At 40.6% G+C, this 20,633-nt stretch overlaps 1 protein-coding gene across 1 annotated transcript in view; it reads left to right on the plus strand.

Annotated features, from left to right (window-relative positions):
• The window catches only part of EHBP1 (EH domain binding protein 1), a 355,074-nt gene that overhangs the window by 186,164 nt on the left and 148,277 nt on the right, over positions 1-20,633 (plus strand). The window contains exons 9-10 of the mRNA XM_025192426.1: positions 8,753-9,005; positions 15,981-16,167. Coding sequence (XP_025048211.1) covers positions 8,753-9,005; positions 15,981-16,167 — 440 coding nt within the window. The remainder of the gene's footprint in view (positions 1-8,752; positions 9,006-15,980; positions 16,168-20,633) is intronic.

The raw sequence follows: 20,633 nt of genomic DNA on the forward strand, positions 1-20,633 counted from the left end.
TCCCTGAAACTCACAGCTCCTAGGCCTGGAAGGTGGCCCTTGTCCTCTGCGCCAAGCTGCTCTCTTGCCTGTGGTGGACTTCGGGGGGTCACTGTCCCCTGGAATAGGGCTCTGCTTTGCAGGGCTTCTGGGGCCTCTGACTTGGCTGTGTTTGCTGGCTCAGTAGCCTGAGCACCATCTGGCTCCCTGGACTCAACCTTTTGCTGTGGGTTGGAGGCCTGGGCCACCTCGTGCAGCACTGGGCTCAGTCCAGTCCTAGACCCTCCATGCAGTGCCTCCTGCACCAAGCTCCTGGCCTCATGCTGGGGGCTGGGGACCTGAGCCACCCAAGCGCTCCAAAACTCCTGCTCCGTGCACTGGCCTGTGCACCGTGTCTTTGGCCGCGTGCCAGAGGTTGCAGACCCGAGTTGCCTCATGCAGCTCCCAGGGTCTGGATGCCGTGCGCTGTGTTGCACACCGAGAGCCTAGCCACTGGAGCTGTCCACCATTCCCTGCTCATGGAAGTCTTCAGAGGCACTTCCAGCCTGCTGCTTCTCCCTGCTTTGCAGCTCTCCTCAGCTCTTCTAAGCTGTGCTCTTCTCTCTTCTCTGTCCTGGATGTGTCGCCCTCATGCTGGGCATGCAGCTCCTTTTGTACTCTCCAGGGCTCCACCCCTGAAGTCTTTCAGACCTGACAGTGTTGCAGTCTACAGTCAGGTCTGGAGGAGCTCCTCTCCCCCTCCCTTCAGGAAATGGGCATGACTTCACTCCTCTTCCTACCTCCTGATTGGTGAATGGGCTCCACCAATCAAAACAGCAAAATTTCAAGCCTGGGATTCAACCCAAGCTCCGAAAGGCAAGCCTGCCACAACTAGATGACCTCCTGAGGTCCTTTCCAGCCCTGAATTTCCTTTGATTCTATTATTTGGCAGATGCTACACTTTGACCTTTGGCAGATGCTACACTTAAGACATGCTTCACCAGTCAGTCTCATTTTAAATAGCAACACAGCCACACATTCATGCGATTAATGGTGTGATAAAATGAAAAATAAGCCAGAAAATTATTTCTCAAAACATAATAATGTAATAATTTTTTGGCTGGTTTTTATCGTACCTTAAATTGAGCATCAGACAAAGTTCCCTGCCATACAACCTGATAATGGCTGCATGGCAGGGCTCTGGAACTTGCCCCAATACAGTCCCAAGATTACAACTCACAATTAGCCAATTGTTTGTCTCAGCCCTGGGACTGATCCAGAGTCTTGAACTGGATCCACTGTGGTCCCAGGGCTGAGATCACCAATCAGCTGATTGGTGATCCCAGCCCAGGACCACGCAGAATGTTTTCCATGCACCAGGCTCCAAGTGTGATTCCAGGCTCCCAGCGCACCGGCAAGTAGTAATAGTGGGCATTGACAAACATGGGGGAAAAAGTAAAAACATGCTTTACCAGAAGCAGCAGCACATTACTTAGACCCAGCTTCACAGCATCTGTATAGATTGGATGCTTCAGTGGGGCATTTTGGTGCTTTTATCTAATAGTTGATTCAATCAGCTATTAGATAAAAGCGTCAAAAAAGCCCTACTAAAGCGCCCAATTTATACAGACACTGGGAAAGCCAGCTCCAACTAACATGATGCTTCTTCCCGGCACATGCTGTGTTTGGCACAAAGGCATGCTAAGTTTTAAAGTAAAGCACCGTTTGTTTGGGTTTTTTCCCCCATGTCTGCAAGAAGCCAGTGTGATTTCAGAATCACGCTTCCTGCCATACACATGGGTTTGGAAAACGGATCCCATTGTGTCATCAAGAAAATGTGTGCTAGGGGCCCCAAGACATTCTGGCAAGGCAGAAAAGATCCCTGGACCAGTCTTGATTGCTCTCTGTTTTTACCATTTTCAAATGCCTCTTTCTTTGTTCATCTTTCTTTTTTTTTTTAACTTTTATTTTTTATTCAGGCAAATATAAAAACAAAGGTCCCTACACTGCAGTAATACACAGGAATCATATAAGGTTGGAGTTATTACATATTTAAAGGGAAACAGTCTCATCTGTACTATCAATAAAATGTTTATGTATGTTAATAATCAAACAGTCTGGCTAGAGACACTGGCTGATGAATATATGTACACTAGCACCCCACGCCACCACACCCCTGGTTCCATCCCCTCCATCATGGTGGTGCTCCAGTACTTGCCGTCTCCCTCTGCCTCCAAGGAGCAGGGCCAGGGAGGGGGTGGCAAGGACTGGAGCGCCACTGTGGCCCCTCAGTCCCCACTATCAAGGTGGCGTTCCGCCGTCTGTTGGAGCACTCTGATTGGTTGCCAAACCTACCAGTCAGAGTGTGAATAAAGCATTATGGACAGACAGACAGACTAAGGCTTTTATCATATGGCTAGAGACACTGGCTAGTGAATCCAAAAAGGAGGGAAATTGGACTGGGTAAATACTGAGAGTGGACACACTTGCACACTCTCTCTCTCTCTCTCCCCCCTCATTATTTACCCAGTCCAATTTCCCTCCCTTTTGGATCTCCAAACATTGCTTATTTTTGTATCCTTTCCTAAAATGTGGGGATTCACTCTAACCCTCAGATGGAAAGGCATATTTAATCCTTCCACTCCTGAGTAGTGAACTCCTTCCTGGGAGGCACCTGACTCAAGATAGGGTAGATTTGTACCTTATAGACCCCCTAAATCAGTTTTGCTTCCACTTGTATCTCCAGGTCTATGACTCTGTCCCCAATTTCTTTAATCTCTGCTTTCATTTTATCTAACTGTGTATTCTTAGAGGTTTTTAAAACTCTGATTTCTGAGATTAACTCCTCAATGTCTTCTCTCTCTCCCTCCCTGTTTTGATTTTCCCCCTCCTTTGATCTGCCCACTCTGCTCTGCCTTGTAGCAGCCATCTTTGATTCTGCAGATCCTGTGAGCTGTTCAGAATGAGGCTCTTCTAGTGAGTTTCTTCTGTGGACTTTGCTTTTCAAATTGATCCCTTACATGGGGTATGCATTTTACAAAGGGGAAATGTGTTTCTGGAATTTCGGGGGTCAGGGATCCTCTATGTTTATCATTTGTACGGTCTCTCCCATGAAGGTCTAGCTTCAGGCATTCATCTGCTACAGTGACATCATGTGAACCCTGCCCTTCCTTGAGCTTCCAACTTTTTTTGTTTAAAGACAGTTTCTTGTTAATGTTTCATGCTTCTTTCTCTCTCTTAAAAACTTGTTATGTTTTGTAATCTTTACATGGCATGATTTTGTTTAACCCTACACTTGTCACTAGGTGTATCATTTACAGGTTCTGCTCTATAGTTTTATAAAGTTCACTTGCTTTTAATATTTTGCAATTCCAGTTGTCACAGTAATGGTTGACTAGCTCACTAAATCATTTTCCCATTAAAATAGAGCCATCTCTCACTATTTGTAAAATATGTACCTATGAGGCCTTGATGTTTTGATAAATTTGCATAACATATTATACCATCATTAGTTTCTGAGCAACAAAAGGAATTTTTTCTTCTTTTTCTTTCTCCTCTCACTGTATCTAGTGCAGGGGCAGGCAGTTATTTTGGGCGGAGGGCCGCTTACCGAGTTTTGGCAAGCTGTGGAGGGTTGCATGGGTAGCCCCGCCCCTTGACAGGTGCCCCACCTCCTGGTTTCCATCTTGGGGCCGGAAGTCCCTTCCCCTAACCCCTGACCTTTGCCACCAAAAGCCCCTCCCTTTGCCCCTGGAAATACTTCTTTCAGCAAGGGGTTTTGCCATCTCAGAGCCAGAAAAACACCAAATTCTATTCTAAAAACCAAATATCTACAACATTCATTAATTTGATTAAAAACAATATTTTTGTCCTGATGTACATGTGTTTGTGTAGTGTACATAGAGGTGATCACACAATAGCTTAAAATGAAGTCTTACTTTTGTATACTGTGGGGGTGTGGGGGGAATGAAGGGGTGGGTATAGGGTTGTGGGGGGCTGGGGGTGTGTGGGTATGTTGGGGGAGGGTGTGTGGGGGGTTGTGGGGCTGGATAGAGGTGTGGGGGGAGGGAGCATGTGGGTGTCTGTGTATATGTGGGGTGTGGGTGGGTACGGGGATTGTGGGGGAGAGGGTGGCTGGGGTGTGTGAGAGGGTGTTGGTGTGGGGGTCTGCATGCATGGCAGTGTGATGGGGTGGGTGCATGTGTAAGGTGAGGGTGCTTGTGGGACTCACCCTACGAACACATGCACACACTCTCTCTCCCTCCCTCATTGAGTGCACACACACACACTCTCTCTGTCTCTCTCTCTTTCTCCCTCCCTCCTTTCTTCATTGCTCTCCCTCCTCCTCCCTCATTGCGTAGACACACACACACAACCCCCCTCCCTTTCCTGGCCCTGGGGAACCAGTGCACCCCTGCTCCCACAGTCCAGCAATGCAGCCAGGGCCATGTGGTGCTGGAGCGGCCACATGCAGGGAAAGTTCCCACAGGCAGAGACTTCTGGCTGGGGTGTGGGGGAGGGGGCGGCTGGCCTTTCTCCTGTTTCTTGCTGGCTCCTCCTAGGTCCTACTGCTCCTGTCTCCTGTCAGCTTTGACAGGGAGCCTGGAGCAGATAAATATTAATCTTTGAAGGTGCCCTGCGAGCCGGATAGAATGGTCTGGTGGGCCAGATGCAGCCCGCAGACTGTATTTTGCCCACCCGTGATCTAGTGGAAGGCTCTCAGTGCATTAAGTGAATATGACTAGTGTCTGCCCCCTGTGGTTCATTCTTTCAGGATTGATGTGCTCAGTTTAATGGTAGAGCTTTAGTTTGGGTATAATTTTTAACGGTGTATATTGCTATATGTTTATGATAAAGAAGATGTATGTAAAGGATGGTGCTGATATTTGTGGTGGAACTATACTAGGTACTTTTGGCACAGCATTGTAGAAAAGTTGTCAGTATATTATTGGCAGTATATTAGCTGCAACAATTATTTTACTTGTTTTCTTGCCACTCCTACTCCTGCAGGTTTATTACTTACCTGTACAAACTTGTGTGTTTGAGTCTTGCTATGCCACACTAGAATTCTTGTTTTTACTTTTACATAATTAAGGACATTGTTTCACATTGCCCTTAGTACTTACATCATGTAAGTATTAATATGGCTTAGTTTTCTGAGCCGTCACATGTTAATGCTGACTACAATCTAAATACAGATTCTGGTACTGCACCAGAGTCTTGAACCAGCTCCAGTGCAGTGCCATCAATTGACTGTCAGTCTCAGCCCTGGGATCATGTGGGAGCCGGTTCAAGGTTCTTGTGCAGTACAGGGGTTAGGAGTGACATCAGTATGGCATGGGAGCTGGCCCTAACCCCCATGCTGTACCAGAGCCTTGAATTGACAAGGCTGTGGTGTGGCCAGGGGGCAAGAGAGCCTGACAAAGTTGTTTGTCAGGCTTCCATCTCCCCCCCACCCTCATTGGAGCCTTACCAGTTCAAGGCTGCTTTGTGGTAAGGAGGCTGGGAGCCTGCCAAACAGCTTGGTCAAGCTCCAACTTTCCTCCCCACCACTGCAGAGTTGCTGGTTCAAGACTCCCACATGGTAAGAAGGGTGGGACCCCAGCAAGCAGCTTTGTCAGACTTCTACCCCTCTCCTGCCTCGCCAGAGTCCCCAGATTGTATTACCTCTGTGGAGCAGTCCAGGGTTAGCTCAACACGTGTTAGGTAATATGATCTGGAGGTACGCCTTTCTAGCAGAGGTCTAACTTTACTACGTACAATGGCACTTGGAGTCTGCATCCAGCAATAGGTCACCATGTACATGCAAAATCCATCTGATTTGCTGAACCACATATATGCCACTTCTTGGGCACTCCCTGGAGAAAAAAATTAAGACCTAAAAATAATTTTGAAGTAAGGGAAGGCTTTGATTAAAAATTAAGCAAATTGCAATAGACATAACATAATCTGAATTAAGATTACATGCATCTCTCACCTGTCATACATCTCTCAGTATGTAGTGTACCCCAGTATCCCCGTTTCCCTTGCTTGGATATGTTTTGAGGCCAGATCCCAAAAGCGTCTCTAGTTAGCTCCGACTGAGCAAATGACTTAAACATGAATAACTTAAATGCATTGAGTAGTATAATTGATTTAATCAGGACTACAGACATGCACTACAGACTTATCATTTCCTTGACTGGAGCCTTAGTCTCTTAGGTCTTTGTCAGGGAGCACCTCTTTTCGTGCGTTTCTCCAGTGTCTATTGTCCTGGAATCCCAGTGCTGTTTGAGATCTTTTGGTGCTACCACCACATAAATTATGTCAATGAACAACTTAAAATAAGAAAAGAAACTTAAATGAAAAATTACATTAAAAAACTAGGACTGTGGCTTATGCTGACAAAAGCCAGAGAAGTGAGATGTAAGGCTAGTAATACACTGAGTTGCCACATAGGTCAAACGAGAAATTGTTCAGTGTTCCAAGAGCCTTGATTGATCTACCTATTATTTTCTTGCTTTGAAAGACAGTTTCAGTATTAACTCTGGATTTTTTTTTTGCTTTTGTCAATTTAACCTTAGACCTTTAGCATGATTATAATGTGGCTTTCTCTGTTTAAGTCCAGTTGATTTTTTAAATAGTTATTAAAGCATCATCCTCTCTTCAAAAACAAACCTTTGATGTTAGTTTATATTGCTTAAAACTAGGAGGCTTAACCAGTTTACATATTAACATACTTCCTTTTTAGCTTTTTACAGGATTAGTAATATATCTCTGATTTTTTTATTTTTTTTACTATTACTACTTTAGACTCAAGGATTTAGATTAATTAGCTAATGTTTATAGGTGCTTTGAAAATGGAGACTGTGACTTATTGTTTGCACATATAAAAGTAACATTCTATATGGACACAGTTTCCTTATGTCTCATCCAATTTTTTAATCTCACGCTTCAGCTGTCCTCTTTCCAGTCTCTTCTTAGACACCAGCCTTTACTCTGGTGTAAAGTTAAATGCTTTCATAAAATGTAAATATAGCTAAATATATTGATTAGTGTATATACTTTAGCCAAATATAACTATCACACATTTTTACTTCCTTTGTGTTAGGTTACATTGGACTCGCTCAAAGAAATAGGGATTGCAGGTAATATTAGAATTTACAGAAATTTTGGCATGTAAAGAAGATTCCTGAATAATCACTGATAGTATGAAATATTCCAACGTGAAGGCATAATGTAATACACAATTAGCTGTTAAAGTCTGCAATACAATTTGGCACGATACTATTTTCTTTTCTTTTTGTGTGCTATTGAGCTCACCCTGTGTCATAGAAGTGAGGTTATCTTCTCTATAATCACTTTGGGTTTAGCTAAATGTTAAAGTTCTCTTTTTATTATGGAGAATGCATAGTAAATCCCTTCTTATTCCCAGCTCTTCTGACAGTGGTGTTGTTTCCATGTGAGCAGTCTCTGAGACAGATGCCAGTAAAATATTCTCTGACAAAATATGCCAACCTAATTTTTTGCAGTTCAGTTGTGAAATGTTATCACTTTGAAGGACCATGATGCCTGAGATCCTTCTGAAGTGAGACTTATCACATTCCTGACCTGTATTTGTCAAATAATCTGAACAGAAGTGGGGCTGTGTTGGCACTTGGGATTTGCCATACTTTTTGGTCTTACAGCTAGATGACCAGTCAGTAGTATGGACAAGCAAAGTGGACCAGTCAGTAGTATGGACAAGCAAAGTGGACCTTATTCGTGCTTGAAACTGTTTCATTATCTTCAAATTGTAATCTTCAAATTTTTAATAAAAACTAAGCTTGTAGATAGTATTGCTATCAAAGTTCCTCATTGTAAGGTATTAGTGGACGCTTCCCTGCAAAAGTGCCCTCTTGTCAAGTCAAATTTTAGAGTAAGCTTCTGACCCTTTTCTGATTACAAGAATAGAGAGGTCAACCCTCACAAAATGTCTTTATAGCTGAGTTTCTCTGTTTACAAATGTATTTTTATTGTTCCACTCAAGGGATCACACCACCATCTTGTATTAAATCCTTCACATCCCCTTCGTTGCTCTGATGCATTGTGTAGATTTGCTAGTCGCTGATATTTTTTCTGCTATGCATTCCAAACAATTGGTTATTAATCTGATAAAGTATCTCTTTAAAACAAATTACATGTTAAAGGGTAGACAGACTATATTAAGTCTTACTAAAGTCTGATAATTAAAATACGTACATTAAAAAAATTAAGTTAACAACAATTACACCTAAGAGGAGATTCACAGGTATTACTAGTTTAGGTATTTTAAAGAACACAGGAAAGGTACAACTGTATCAACAGTTATAAAAAAGTCCACAAAATGTCAGTTTACGATAGAATAAATTCTTTCTAATGTAAAAAGAGCAGAAAGAATTTTTAAAAGCATTTCTTTCAGGATCTGAATAGCCTAATAGATGGAAAACTACACTAAATCACATGGGTTGAGACCATATTTGTTTCAATGGAAGGGGGATAAATAGCCAGTTTGGCTGAAACAAGTTTTGGATAAGCGGAAAGCTTTTCAAAAGGGACATAACCTCCTTTCAGAGAAGCACTTTTTTGGATAAGTGAGGTTACACTGTAAATAAAGCATGGAAATTCATTACAAGGTAGAGATCTCATTTGCCAGGATTCAGCTCAGAGTGAAGTATTGCTCTGAGGACCTTTCACAAGTTTTTCAGATCTTTCTACAAGGCCCTGAAAATATAAAGATCTAAAATAGTTGTACATTCTTTCTTTGTTAAATAATCTTCTTAAAAATATTTTATAGAACCAGAAACTAAGAAAACTTCATCTGCAAAACCAGAAGAATCTTACTATAATGAAAATTATAATCCCTTTAAAGAGTATGACGCTTCAGAGAATTTGAATCCATTTGGTGAACCAGATCCTGAACCTGAAATGTGTATGATCATCAAAGATTCCCCTCCACAACTTGCAAAAAGGAAGAATGTAAGACCAGTGGACATGAGTAAATACCTCTATGCAGATACCTCCAAAACTGAAGAGGAAGAGTTAGACGAGTAAGTATAATATTTCATTTTTCAGCAACCAATCCTGAGGTATTAATGGGATTACTGGTAAAATTTAATGTGTAAATGAATTCAGCTGTGGTGATTCCTGCCCATGGGCACAGGGCAGAATTGTTTTCCAGTTTCAGGTCCAGAAAGATTTATCCCTGGGGCATATTCACGGGGTCTATTGGAGCACTTTTTCTGCAAGGGCTCTGGGGAAACTTTTGCTCTGCTCTGCAGTATTGAACAGAGGTCATCTGTTAAGAACAAGTGCCCATGTCCATTAGTCCATGCCCTGCCATTGCAGTATATTAGGCAGTGAAGACTGATGGGGCTTGACTCTGTGCTTTATTACTCATTTTTCTCTTAAAATAACCTGTATTTTCTTCTGCTTGTAATAATGGGAACTCTTAGGATCAGTGCACTATGCATAGACTTAGAGAATTGGGATATCTATGTAGCATGTGTCTAATCTTTGGGAAGCTCATAAAGACTGTGGCCATATATGTGAAAAAGAAGAATTATGCACAAACTATTGGCATTTTTTTCCTTATAGCCCCATATCAACTTCTTATAAGCCAGCATTAACTGCTGTATTCTAGTAATGACAAGAACAGGGAGCAAGGGCATTGTGCAATAGCTGTGCAACTTGGGCTGACTGAAGGCTTATTTGTTTCTTCAGCTGCCTTAGGAATATAGTTATTAGTAAACAACTGCACTGGCCATGAAATGATTTATTGTGGTACATGAGTTAAAGATAACAATTGTAATCAACTAGTAATTTTAAAACCTTGATGAAATTTATCATGACACAACATGTGCAGGGGCTCTAATATTTATTAGTAATGCAGGTGTCATGGTGTCATCTTCATGGCCATCTTTGCTTGGTTTATTGCTGTGTTCTAGGCACTCCATGTTATATGCACCCTGATTAGAAATGCATAAAGGACCCTTAGGTTTTGGGGTTTTGCTTTATTTTGTTGTTTTCTATAAAGTTCTGTGGCCCTGGAATTTTTGCTGTAGTTGTTTCTCTGAGAAAAGTGGGCGCTAGGGAATGATTTTTCTGCTAGCTGCAGTCAGCCGGGAGCTGAGTTTCTGAACAAGTGACACTGGCTGTTGTATCTCTCCAGACCAGAGTGTGATTACGCTGTTGACAGTGACATCAGACATCCCAGATCATTCACTGATTAGGGGTGTCTTTATACATATGGGGAGAAAGGACAGTGAAGACTAAGGAAGAGAAAAGAAAAATAAAGCAAAAGAAGCATGCAGGGGCAAATGAAGGATTTTCTCTTTATTTTACTTACAGCCATGTCCCAATTCTAAACAGAGCTGTACCAGACTGGATACTAGTGTTTTAAAGGGCATTCTTGTTTTTCCTGTGTATGACACTGGATTTCAGTAGCTCTTTGTTATAATAACTTCTGTTTTGTATTAATTTTGTGTTTTTTCTTTCCCATTTGTGTTTTTTACACCACCTAAATCCTTTATTATTGTTTATAGAAGGCAGAAATGATATCCCTTATAGATGAAAGCTATTCAGACATATTGCTGCTCTGAATTTGCATTATATACTTGGAGGGATAAGAAGTTAGTAGCGCAGTCAGTTAGCTTTTCATCGTAGTCCTCATCTTCCTCACGTTGTAAAGGCAACATGGCCTTGAAAAAAATATGGATACAGTTTGCAAAATATATTCTACAGGAGGTTTGTGCTTTGATCTCTGCATTGACAGCTTACAAAGGAATGATTATTATGTCACAAGTCCAGTTTAGCGACATAGGAATAACAACATAGGAATACCAGGTCAGACAAATGGTCCATCTGACTCTCTCTCTTTGCCTAAGAGTCATAGTTATGAACTGTTTCAGTAGAAAGTTCAGGAACCCCCATAAAACACAGTTATTGAATGATATATACATACAGGGATTTTTTTCCCTAATCTATGTCAGTAGTTTGTGCTCTGAAGCCTAAGGGTATAAACCCTGAGTATATTTTGTATCCTGTCTAAAGTGACTGCAGATATTCTCATAATCTGCATAAATGCCTAATCTATTTTTAAATTCTGCTAAAATCTAGGCCTCCGGGGTCAAAGATGGGATGTTTTAGCTCACTTGGGTCTCTTCAGGTTCATGCACGTGTAACAGTTAGAGCATAACAGCTGTTGCAGGCACTGAAGTGGCTGCTGTCCCTCAGCTTTAGGAGCTGCTACAAATGTACATTTGTCCATCCTCTCAGTGGCACTTTGGCAGTGTGCTCTGTGAGATAACAAGTTGTTGTGTAAAATACATTTCCTTTTGTCACTTGTAAATGAGGTATCTATCAATGTTGTTAAATGTCCTCTTGAACTTATAAAATGATCACTTAGAGCACTCAACTTATCTGCTCTCTGCCATTCATTATTTGTGTATCTCTATCACAGGTGCTCTTTCTTGTCTCCTTTCTGATCTACATGGTCCTAACATTTCCATTCTCTTTTCATACAGAAGTCTCTCCATGTCTCTAATCATTTTCATCGCTCGTCTCTGGACCTTCCTATTTCTCCTTCTATTTATCTATTGTAAGATGGGGTGACCAGGCCTGGGCACAGTATTCAAGATGAGGGCGAACCATCAATTTGTATAAGCACATTATACAGTTTTCAGTAGTTTTCTACCCCTTTCCTTACCCATCCTGTCATTTTTGTGGTTTTGCCAGTGCTGAGCAGATGCATTCATTCTGTTGTTTTGAGCAAGAGCAGGGATCCCAAAGGACCTCTCCCAAACCTTTAAATAAAATCAGCTTGCTTACCCATTTTAAAGGTTTTGTTGCCATACATACAGTTAATTAATATGTGTTCTCCTTTTCATATTTGTATGAAATATCATGGGGAATCCTGAAAATAAAAATGAACAGACACTTAAAATCAAGTGCGTGGACACATTAAGCTTTGGAGAGTTGGTATTGTTGATTCAGGTCACAGTACTTGTATATAAGGTATAATATACTATTTTTTAAAATGTTAGAACAATCACTATGAGATTTCAGGCAGGACTGCAGACTCTGACAGTCTTTTCCAGTTTTGATTTAACCAGATTTCTTCATTGTGAGGCTTAGGTTTCATCTTGTTCAAGGCTTGGATTAAACTGCAGATAAAACTCTGGACATTGTTTAAGTCTAATAAAAGTGATAACTAACTGTAAAATTACTTGGCAGTGAGATTTTTTTGTGTTAAATGCCAATGCATAATATTAGCATTAGAAATTCTGGATGAAGTGAGAGGGGATACAGTTGGCATAGTTAAAACGGGACATCTGTTTATGTAAGTATGTGGAGTCTTGCTCAGAACTGTGGTATCAGAGTTACTTAAGAGCTACATTAAATTCCAGCCCTGTCACAGTTGTTCTACAACCTCAGGCAAAGTACTTATCCTCACTGAATCTCACTCCATCTATCTGTAAAAGAGTTACATCAGATGATATGCTTAATTGAGATTTGTGTCATTAATGATTGTAGGCTATATTGTTCTCTTCAGAACATGTATATAACATAAGATATTATCATTATGCTCGTGAGAGTATTATACACTCTTCCATTAAGTGTATTTTTCTACTGTCAGGCTACTCTTTCAGAAGAAATATTTTGTAAATTGAAATTTGGTCAGAACTCAAAAAGACCTTTTTTTACTTTTTTATTTTAGACAAGCACAAGAAGTTACTTCTGACTTTTTAAAAAAAGGTGGTCACATTTAAAAAAAAATCAAAACTGGCAAATGTTAGTTGTTAATAAGAAGTGTTGCTTTTCCTAAATTAAAAAGATTAAGCAAGCATCTAAAAATTGCATTCAATACACACTATTTTAAATTGCACTGATTCAGCCTTAGTTCTCCTCTTCAGTATCACACCTAATCTCCTCTTTTAATTCTGTCTCATTCACACCTTTATCCTTCCCTTTCGATTAAATCATAATATTCTTTTGTCAGTAGGTGCATTAGTCAGCAGTAAGGCCAAAATATTTTAACTTGATTGTAACAGGACATGTAAATTGTTTTCAAATTATTAGAATCTATAGCTTCTCGTCTAATTAATCAGTGACTGTAAGACACTGTACTTGTAAAGATAAAATATAATTGCAACTGTTTTAAGTAGATAAAGAGGAGGGTATAGTGATGCTTTATATAGTGAATAGAAACCCAACCAGTTTTTGATAAATCCCATTATGTATATTGACTGTGTAATATTGTTGAAGCAAAGACAGCATGGGGCTTCCTCAGAAAATTAGTATAATGTTATCTTCTACTGGGTTTCTAAAGCCAGATTCTGCCTCCTTTTACTTTTTATGTAGCCAGTGGAAATTACTAGATCAAATATTTTCTGGTAGATATCTGTAAATCCAAAATAATTCTGCTGGTTTCAGAACCTAGATTTATGTTATTACGTCTTTTTACAACAAAATTAGAGCCCTATTCCTGCTTCAGACTTCTAGTATTTTAGAAGGAATCTTCCTGCAAATAAACAGTTCAAAAAATTTAGGACCAGTTTTAAAACAAGGTGAGAAACATGAAAAATGTTATGTCAGTGTGTTCTCCACATAATACAAACTAAAGATGTTGATAAAAGCTACATTTTAATGCAAATTCTAAACAAATCTGTAACTTAATTGTCAGCTTTGCTTTTGGGTAAATATGTTGTGGTAAATGTTTTTAAAAGCATATCACTAAAAAAATTAATTAAAAAATGTGATTCCACCCAACTCAAACTTTTTTACTCTCTTTTGAATATTAGTTCTTTACTAGCAGTAAATTAATGTTAACTTCTTTTAAAAGTCCCAATACACCTTATAGCTGTACTTTTGAGTTGGGAATCTTGAGGGTCAATTAGTTCATTGCCAAAACATGCTGCATCTGTTGGCTAGTCAGAGGACTAACTTGTGGAACTAAAGAAAACATTGTGCTCTCCTATATAATGTATTGTTCTTTGCCCTTTATCTTTTTTATCTTCATTTTCACCTCCCTTTGAACTCCCTAATGTCTGAAAACAGCTCAACAAGGTTGTCAGCAAAATTAGAACGATTGACAGATACTGTTGAGTCTTCTGTTCAAGACTGAATACTGTCTTTTTTCCTCCTCCTCCCTTGGAGAATGTCCATCTGTTTTTGTTAAACTTGTTATTTTGACATTGCCTTTAGCTTTAATTTCACTAGTGTTTTTTGCATTTGAAGAGCACTGAAGTGGGAACACCTTAAAGACTCCTTCAGTCAGCAGACTAGTTATTTTAGTCTTAGTCTTCCTTTCACTAAGCTATCTAGGTTTAAATCTCTCTCTGTTCCACAGCAACAGCAACAGTTCCACAGAAAGACAGGTGTAATGCATTAGGCCTTTTGTTCAATGGCTGTTTCTTTTTTCAGTTTCTTCCTTACCACCATGCTCCCAAAAGTATGCTTAGTAAACTTTACCCCCAGAAGTAGGTTTATTCTCAATGCTGAGACAGAACCAGTGCTTACTTCTACTTGGTAAAGAGAGGGACTAGGCCAGTCTGCATAAAAGTAATGTCTAGTCAGTTGGTGTTATTAGAGAAAATATTTTAAAACTAAAAAAATGTTTAACGTAATATTATAGAAGAAAATGGTGGGAAAATAGTGTTGCTAATGAAGATTTCACTGTATTTTCAATTTTCACAGTTTCAGATGTTTAAGAAAAGAGTAAACAATTTAGCATAGTGTAGAGAAAGATCCTTATTAGATACAATATTTTCATCTGTTTTGTATTCCAAGAATGAAATGCTTAGCAGAAGCTATTATAAGACACAACAGAGATGGTAAATGTTAGGAAATTTTTTTTTCCTTCGGATGGAGTCAGGGATCCTCTCGAATTCAGCAGTCCACTGGGCTAGTGTGTTTAAGGCACAGGACAGTCCCATTTGAACTTCTGTCCTGGGGTTCCTGTTGGTTTCTTCAAATTCATGCTTTTTGTCCTGTTTCAGAAGCCCCTTCTGGGAGAGCAGGGACAGAAGCACCCGTTTGCAGAAACCCACAAGATGCTTGGGACAGCATCATGCTCCCTCTCATATGCACAGACACTCTGCTCATTGGTGCACTCCATTGAGACCAGAATGTGGAAAGCTGAGCTGGGCAAGGAGGGGAGGGGGGTCCTGTCCCATTCTGAGATTCCAGAAATATGATCACCCTCCCTAGGTCCAGAGCAGGACTCAAATTCATGCATCTGGAGCTGTATTGCTTCTTAAACCAAAAATGGGGCTGTAGGCTGTATTGTACAAAGTAGGTGTTTTAGAAGATACAAGACCCCTTAATGACTCTGCCTCATTTTGCATAAACTAATTGAGTGAAATGATGCAGCTATGGATGATAGGGCATCAGATCAGATTATACGAGTTTCAGTTTTATTGGGTTTGTTCAAAGATAATTAGTCAAAAATACTCTTAATAAATTAGACTTGCATTTCTTTATATTGACAGTTAGCCATTATTTTCTTGTGCTTTGTCCCATAGAGTGTTTTTCAAAGGCCAGAATAATTATTTGTGACTGAAATGAAAATGGACTTGACTTTGAATATATGCATACTGAGGCCAAAATTTACAAACATACATGCCTAGAGATATGCTCCCAAATCTATAGATAAGCATCCAAGTGAAAGTTGTCTGATTCTCAAAGTTGTTTAGAACCTGTAGCAGCCATCGAGTTCTGTAGGATATGCAGGTGTTCTGCACATCTGAAAATCAGGCTGCTTTTCTTTAGCTAGGTAAATATGGATTTGGGAAGCTTAGCTTTAGGGACCCAGTTTTGCAAATGCTGGCCTAAAGCAATTGCCAGCTATGCATAATTCACTCATCAGTTATACAACAAGGCAACAGCAGCACAATCAATATTTTTTTGTAAAGAGTATTAAATCAGGTTTTTTTATCACCAGCTTCTCAAAACAATCAACTATTATTTTTGCTTTAAAAATAAAAAGAGATAGCAAAGAAATACGTTTCCCTTCTTTTAATTAGATCAAATCCATTTTATGAACCAAAATCGAACCCTGCTTTAAATAAAGTTACTTCACTGCAAGAAACAGAAAAGAAGATGAAAAGGAAGGCTCCTGCACCACCAGTCCCCTCGCCAAAGACAGAGACAGGAATGAGTGAGAGCATGTCAGCTATTCCTGCAGCGAAGGAGCTTTCTTCTTCTCCTAAGGTAGGTTTTTCATGCCAAAACGTGATTGTTGTTTAAGGTATCGTTATGTGTATTGTATGCATTTGTTTATTACTACAGCTCATTTTAAAAACCTTGTTCCCACCTAGAGGTGTGTTATTGTTTCACTGGCTCGTGTTCAGAAAGTGGTAGAGTTTGTATTTTCGTATTTAAAAAAAAAAGACTGAACAACAATGACAGCAACTGCAAGTGCAAAGAAAAGGACCTTCTGCTAACAAACCTTTCTACACCACTAAGAGGGAAGCATATCAAGCTGTATGATACTTTTGCTTGACTACTGTAGTGCCACTAAGCTTTTGCCCCTATAGTAGATGCTGACCACACCTTTCTGTTATAAATCCTGCTTTTGAGGGGTTTACTTGACCATGCTGAAATGTATTATGTTGTATATTAGTTCAATTTTGGAGTTGTCATGAAGTAATTTTAGAAAGATGTAACCAAGTCAAATCAACAGGTTACCAGTAAAGCCAAAATCATACCTGCCAGTTGTACATGCATTCATATGCAAGCATACCTGTTAGCTGTACATGCATTTATGCTTCTTAAACCAAAAATGGGGCTGTAGGCTGTATTGTACAAAATAGGTGTTTTAGAAAAGACTGATTGACTTATTTAAATATATGTAGCAACTCCTGTGCATGAGCTACTAGTGCCAATTTTACTTTTTTAATAAAGTAAGTATGTCATTCTGTGGTTTTGTGTGTTAAGTGGAACCTCTTTTAGACAGGTTTGCAATAATGCTATTGCGCGCAGACACGTGTGTTTGTGTATGTGTGGTGTGTTTCCTTAGGGCTGAGTGAGGGAGAGATGGAAGAAGGCTTTCCGTACCTCCGAAAGAGCCTTAGGTTTTCTAGTTTTAAGCCCACAACTGTTCTTGAGGCTTTGGGATGTAACCATCATCCTTCCATTTAAGAGTTGAATGGGACTTCTTGTCATACCTATCAAACCACTGCTTAATTAGTAAGGGAGGTTGCTGATGCATCCTTGTGCCCCCAGGCTCTGGTTTTGCTGTCTTCTCAGCACTCAAGTCAGGGGAAAGAGAATGACACCAGAAATCTAATCTGAGGCTGATGCATGGCAGCACAAAGCAGTATCAGAAGGCCACAAACTCAGCTTGCTGGTTATTCTTAATATATAAAATCACAGGGTGTGAAATGTTAAATGAAACATAAGCAGTCTTTTAATGCAGTGAGATGGGTTTTTTAATTTGTAAGGAGTTTCCATATTAGGAATACTACACATTACCCAGCAGAACTTGGGACTTAGACCAAAGCAAGCTGCCTGAGATTCCAATAAGCTGTAGGTGATATTGGTAGGCTGAGAGAAGCAATCTCTGTGGAGTGATTGCAGAGATTTGATCAGATCATTTGTTTGAGGGTGTGTCCTGTTGTTCATTACTCAAGAAGATATTTAAGGTAGGTCTGCACAGCCTTGGTAGCATGCCAGGGAAGCACCAAAGTCAGGTGCACTGTGCCTGTTCCTTGTGCCCTACTCCCTGCAAAAGAGGCAACATTGCTGCCACTGGTACAATTCTGGGCATGCCCCAGTTAATTGTGTGCTTATTGTTGCTCCTCCTGGCACAAATCCACTGCTGCACAAAGACATTCCTTCCATTTCAGAAAGGTAGTGCTTATGGAGTAGGCATGGTATCCCTCATTGTAGCACTCTTCCACATGGTACTGAGGTACCATGCTATTAGAAAAATGGTCAGACCAAGAAACAACTATGATGAGGACAGCTTTTCTCCATCAGTGTTTGGCATTCTTTTCTTGCCTTTGTTATTTCTGGATTAAACTGTAGTTTGTTCCACGGTTGTTCTATATTTGAATTCTCTCTGGAAGCTGAATTTTGTGTACAGTATAGCTCTGTACTTGGTGAGCAGAGTGTCTTGTTTTGTGTTGGTTTTCTAACCGCTTGGGAGTTGCTTATAGTGAAGCCCTCACCTTTCCCCACCCCCCAATGCTGTCACAAGTTAAGGTCAGTAAAGGCATGCAAACTGAAACCGGCTTCATATTTAGGGGCTGCCAGTAGCATGTTCACAACTCATTTCCCCTGAAGGAGTTCTAATCTGTTGACCTTCAGGCATATTGTAAAGCCCATCTGATTTTACAGGGTTTTTGGAGAAATAGGGTAAAGTGAAAACAGATATGAGGTATTCGTTTAGTTTATTGGAGCTGGGTTTAAAGGTTTTGCTGATTGGGGATGTGTTCATGTATAGTATTGCATGTGAATTTACATTATGATAGCATGCCTAAAGTCTTGTTTGTTTTAGAAATATAAATGAATAAATGTTAAATCCTGAGTAATCAGATAGAATATTGATGAAATACCAGCAATATTATTCTAAAACCTGACAGAGGTTGACATTCACTGATGATATATTATCCTTTTGCAAACTTCAAATTTCACTGACACTTTTTTCTTACCTCACACTCTTTTATAGTACTGTCAGTAAAAAAGAAGCTAATATGAACTACAATATTATGGTTCTGATTTTGAATTACCAAAACAACAAATTTGTTTATTTTATATAGTGCCTAACTATTCCAAGTGCAATTGGGGCCCCGTTGTGATATATATTGTATCAGTGGCGATGTAGCGGGGGTGCACATGCACCCCCTGACAGGCTGTGCTCCCTGCTTAGGTAATGGGCAGGGGAGGCAGGTGAGACCACCAGTGCCCCCCGCCAGTGCCAGCTGAGGAGTGGGAGCGCCAGGAGAAATGTAGTGTATACTTGATAAGAGCATGGTTTCTGTGACAGGTCTACATCATACTCACTGAGTAAAATATTGTGGTTTTACTCAGCCTTTTGGGAGAGGGCTTTCGCTTTCACACTCTTAGGTCCAGGGTGGTAGGTTATTTAAAAGTCAAACTGAGAGAAAGAGAGTACCCACTGAAGCTGCCTCTGGTTGGGTGCCTTAGTCTTATGGAAACACTCCACTTTCTTCTGTCTGGTGTGAACATGCACACTATGACGTGTCCCTGCCACTTTATACAAGCTGCTCTGATGGCCAGGAGTTCATGGTCCAGAATGTCATAATTCTGTTCTGCTGGGGCGAGCTTGCAGGAAAAAGAAAAGCACCTGTTCCGAACCCTACCATTGTGAGGGTATCATACCTATCATGGTGCTAGTGGTATCTGTTCCCACCACAAATGGATGTGGCAGAAGCGAAAGCCCGTTTCAGGTATTCAAAGGTTTGCTGGCCTTCCACATACCAGTAAACCTGGACATTCTTGTGTATCAGTGTGGTAAGAGGAGTCATCACCTGGTCAGTGTTGGCAGTGAGCCATCAGTAGAAATTGGCAAACCCCAAGAATCTCTACAGTTCCTTTGCATTCTGAGGCACCTTCTGCTCTTGGATGGCTTGTACCTTCTGGGGGGTCCATTTTCAGGCCTTCTGGAGATAAAATAAAGCCAAAAAATTTGATGGTGGTTTGGTCAAAGGCACATTTTTCCAGTGTTGTGAAAAGATCATGTTGACCTAACTTTTGTAGTACTGTCCAGACATGTGACAGATGTTGATCAGGGTCCTCTGAGAAAATCAGAATGTTATCCAGGTAAGCAATCACAAATTGATCTGAAAGGTCCCACAGCACATGATTGATGAAGGTTGGGGGAAAAGTGGGCCCCAAATGCATAACTAAATACTAAAAGTGCCTGTATTGAGTCCAGCAAGTGTTTTTTCATTTGCTACCATCTCTGATTCACACCAAGTTATATGCTTCCCAGAGCTTGAGCTTGGTGAATATGTGGGCAGTTTTTACCTGATTGACCACCTCTGGGATGAGAGGCATAGGGGTACTAGTTGTAGATGACCTGGTTCAGGACTGGGTGGTTGACATAGAGGCAGATGCTTCCATCCCTCTTCTTGATAAATAGGACAGGGGCTTGACCATATGAAGTAGACTTTCTTATGATTCCCCAGGCCAGGTTTTTCTGCAGATATTGCTGTCGAAGGACAGCAAGTTTGGGATCTTTGTCCCCTCACTGTAGGTCAAAAGAGCAGTTGTAATCTTGATGTGTGGGGAGGACCTCCACATTCTTCTTTCCAAATACTTCAGTGTAACCCTGATATTTTCAAGGCAGGCTGGATCTGGCCTCTAAAAGCTGCGTCTCCTAGGGAGCAACAGTGGTTGAGAACCCTGTTGAGTTTGTTGAGTGGGCAGCTGTCCTGGGCTTCCAGAAGTGCTGCTAACAGTTGCTGGAATCGAAGCAAATCTCCTGGGCTTTCTACTTGACCAATAGGTCATGGCGGATATGCCAGAGAAACAACAGAATCAAAAGATAATTTGGGGAATGGATCACCCTGAAGCATAACATGCCACTGTGCTTAAGGATGGTCCAGAGCACTGGTCTCCTACTCCCTGGGGCCAGATTCATAGATTCATAGATGTTAGGGTCGGAAGGGACCTCAATAGATCATCGAGTCCGACCCCCTGCATAAGCA

Source organism: Alligator sinensis, unplaced genomic scaffold (assembly GCF_000455745.1).
Source record: "Alligator sinensis unplaced genomic scaffold, ASM45574v1 scaffold219_1, whole genome shotgun sequence".
NCBI lineage: Eukaryota > Metazoa > Chordata > Crocodylia > Alligatoridae > Alligator > Alligator sinensis.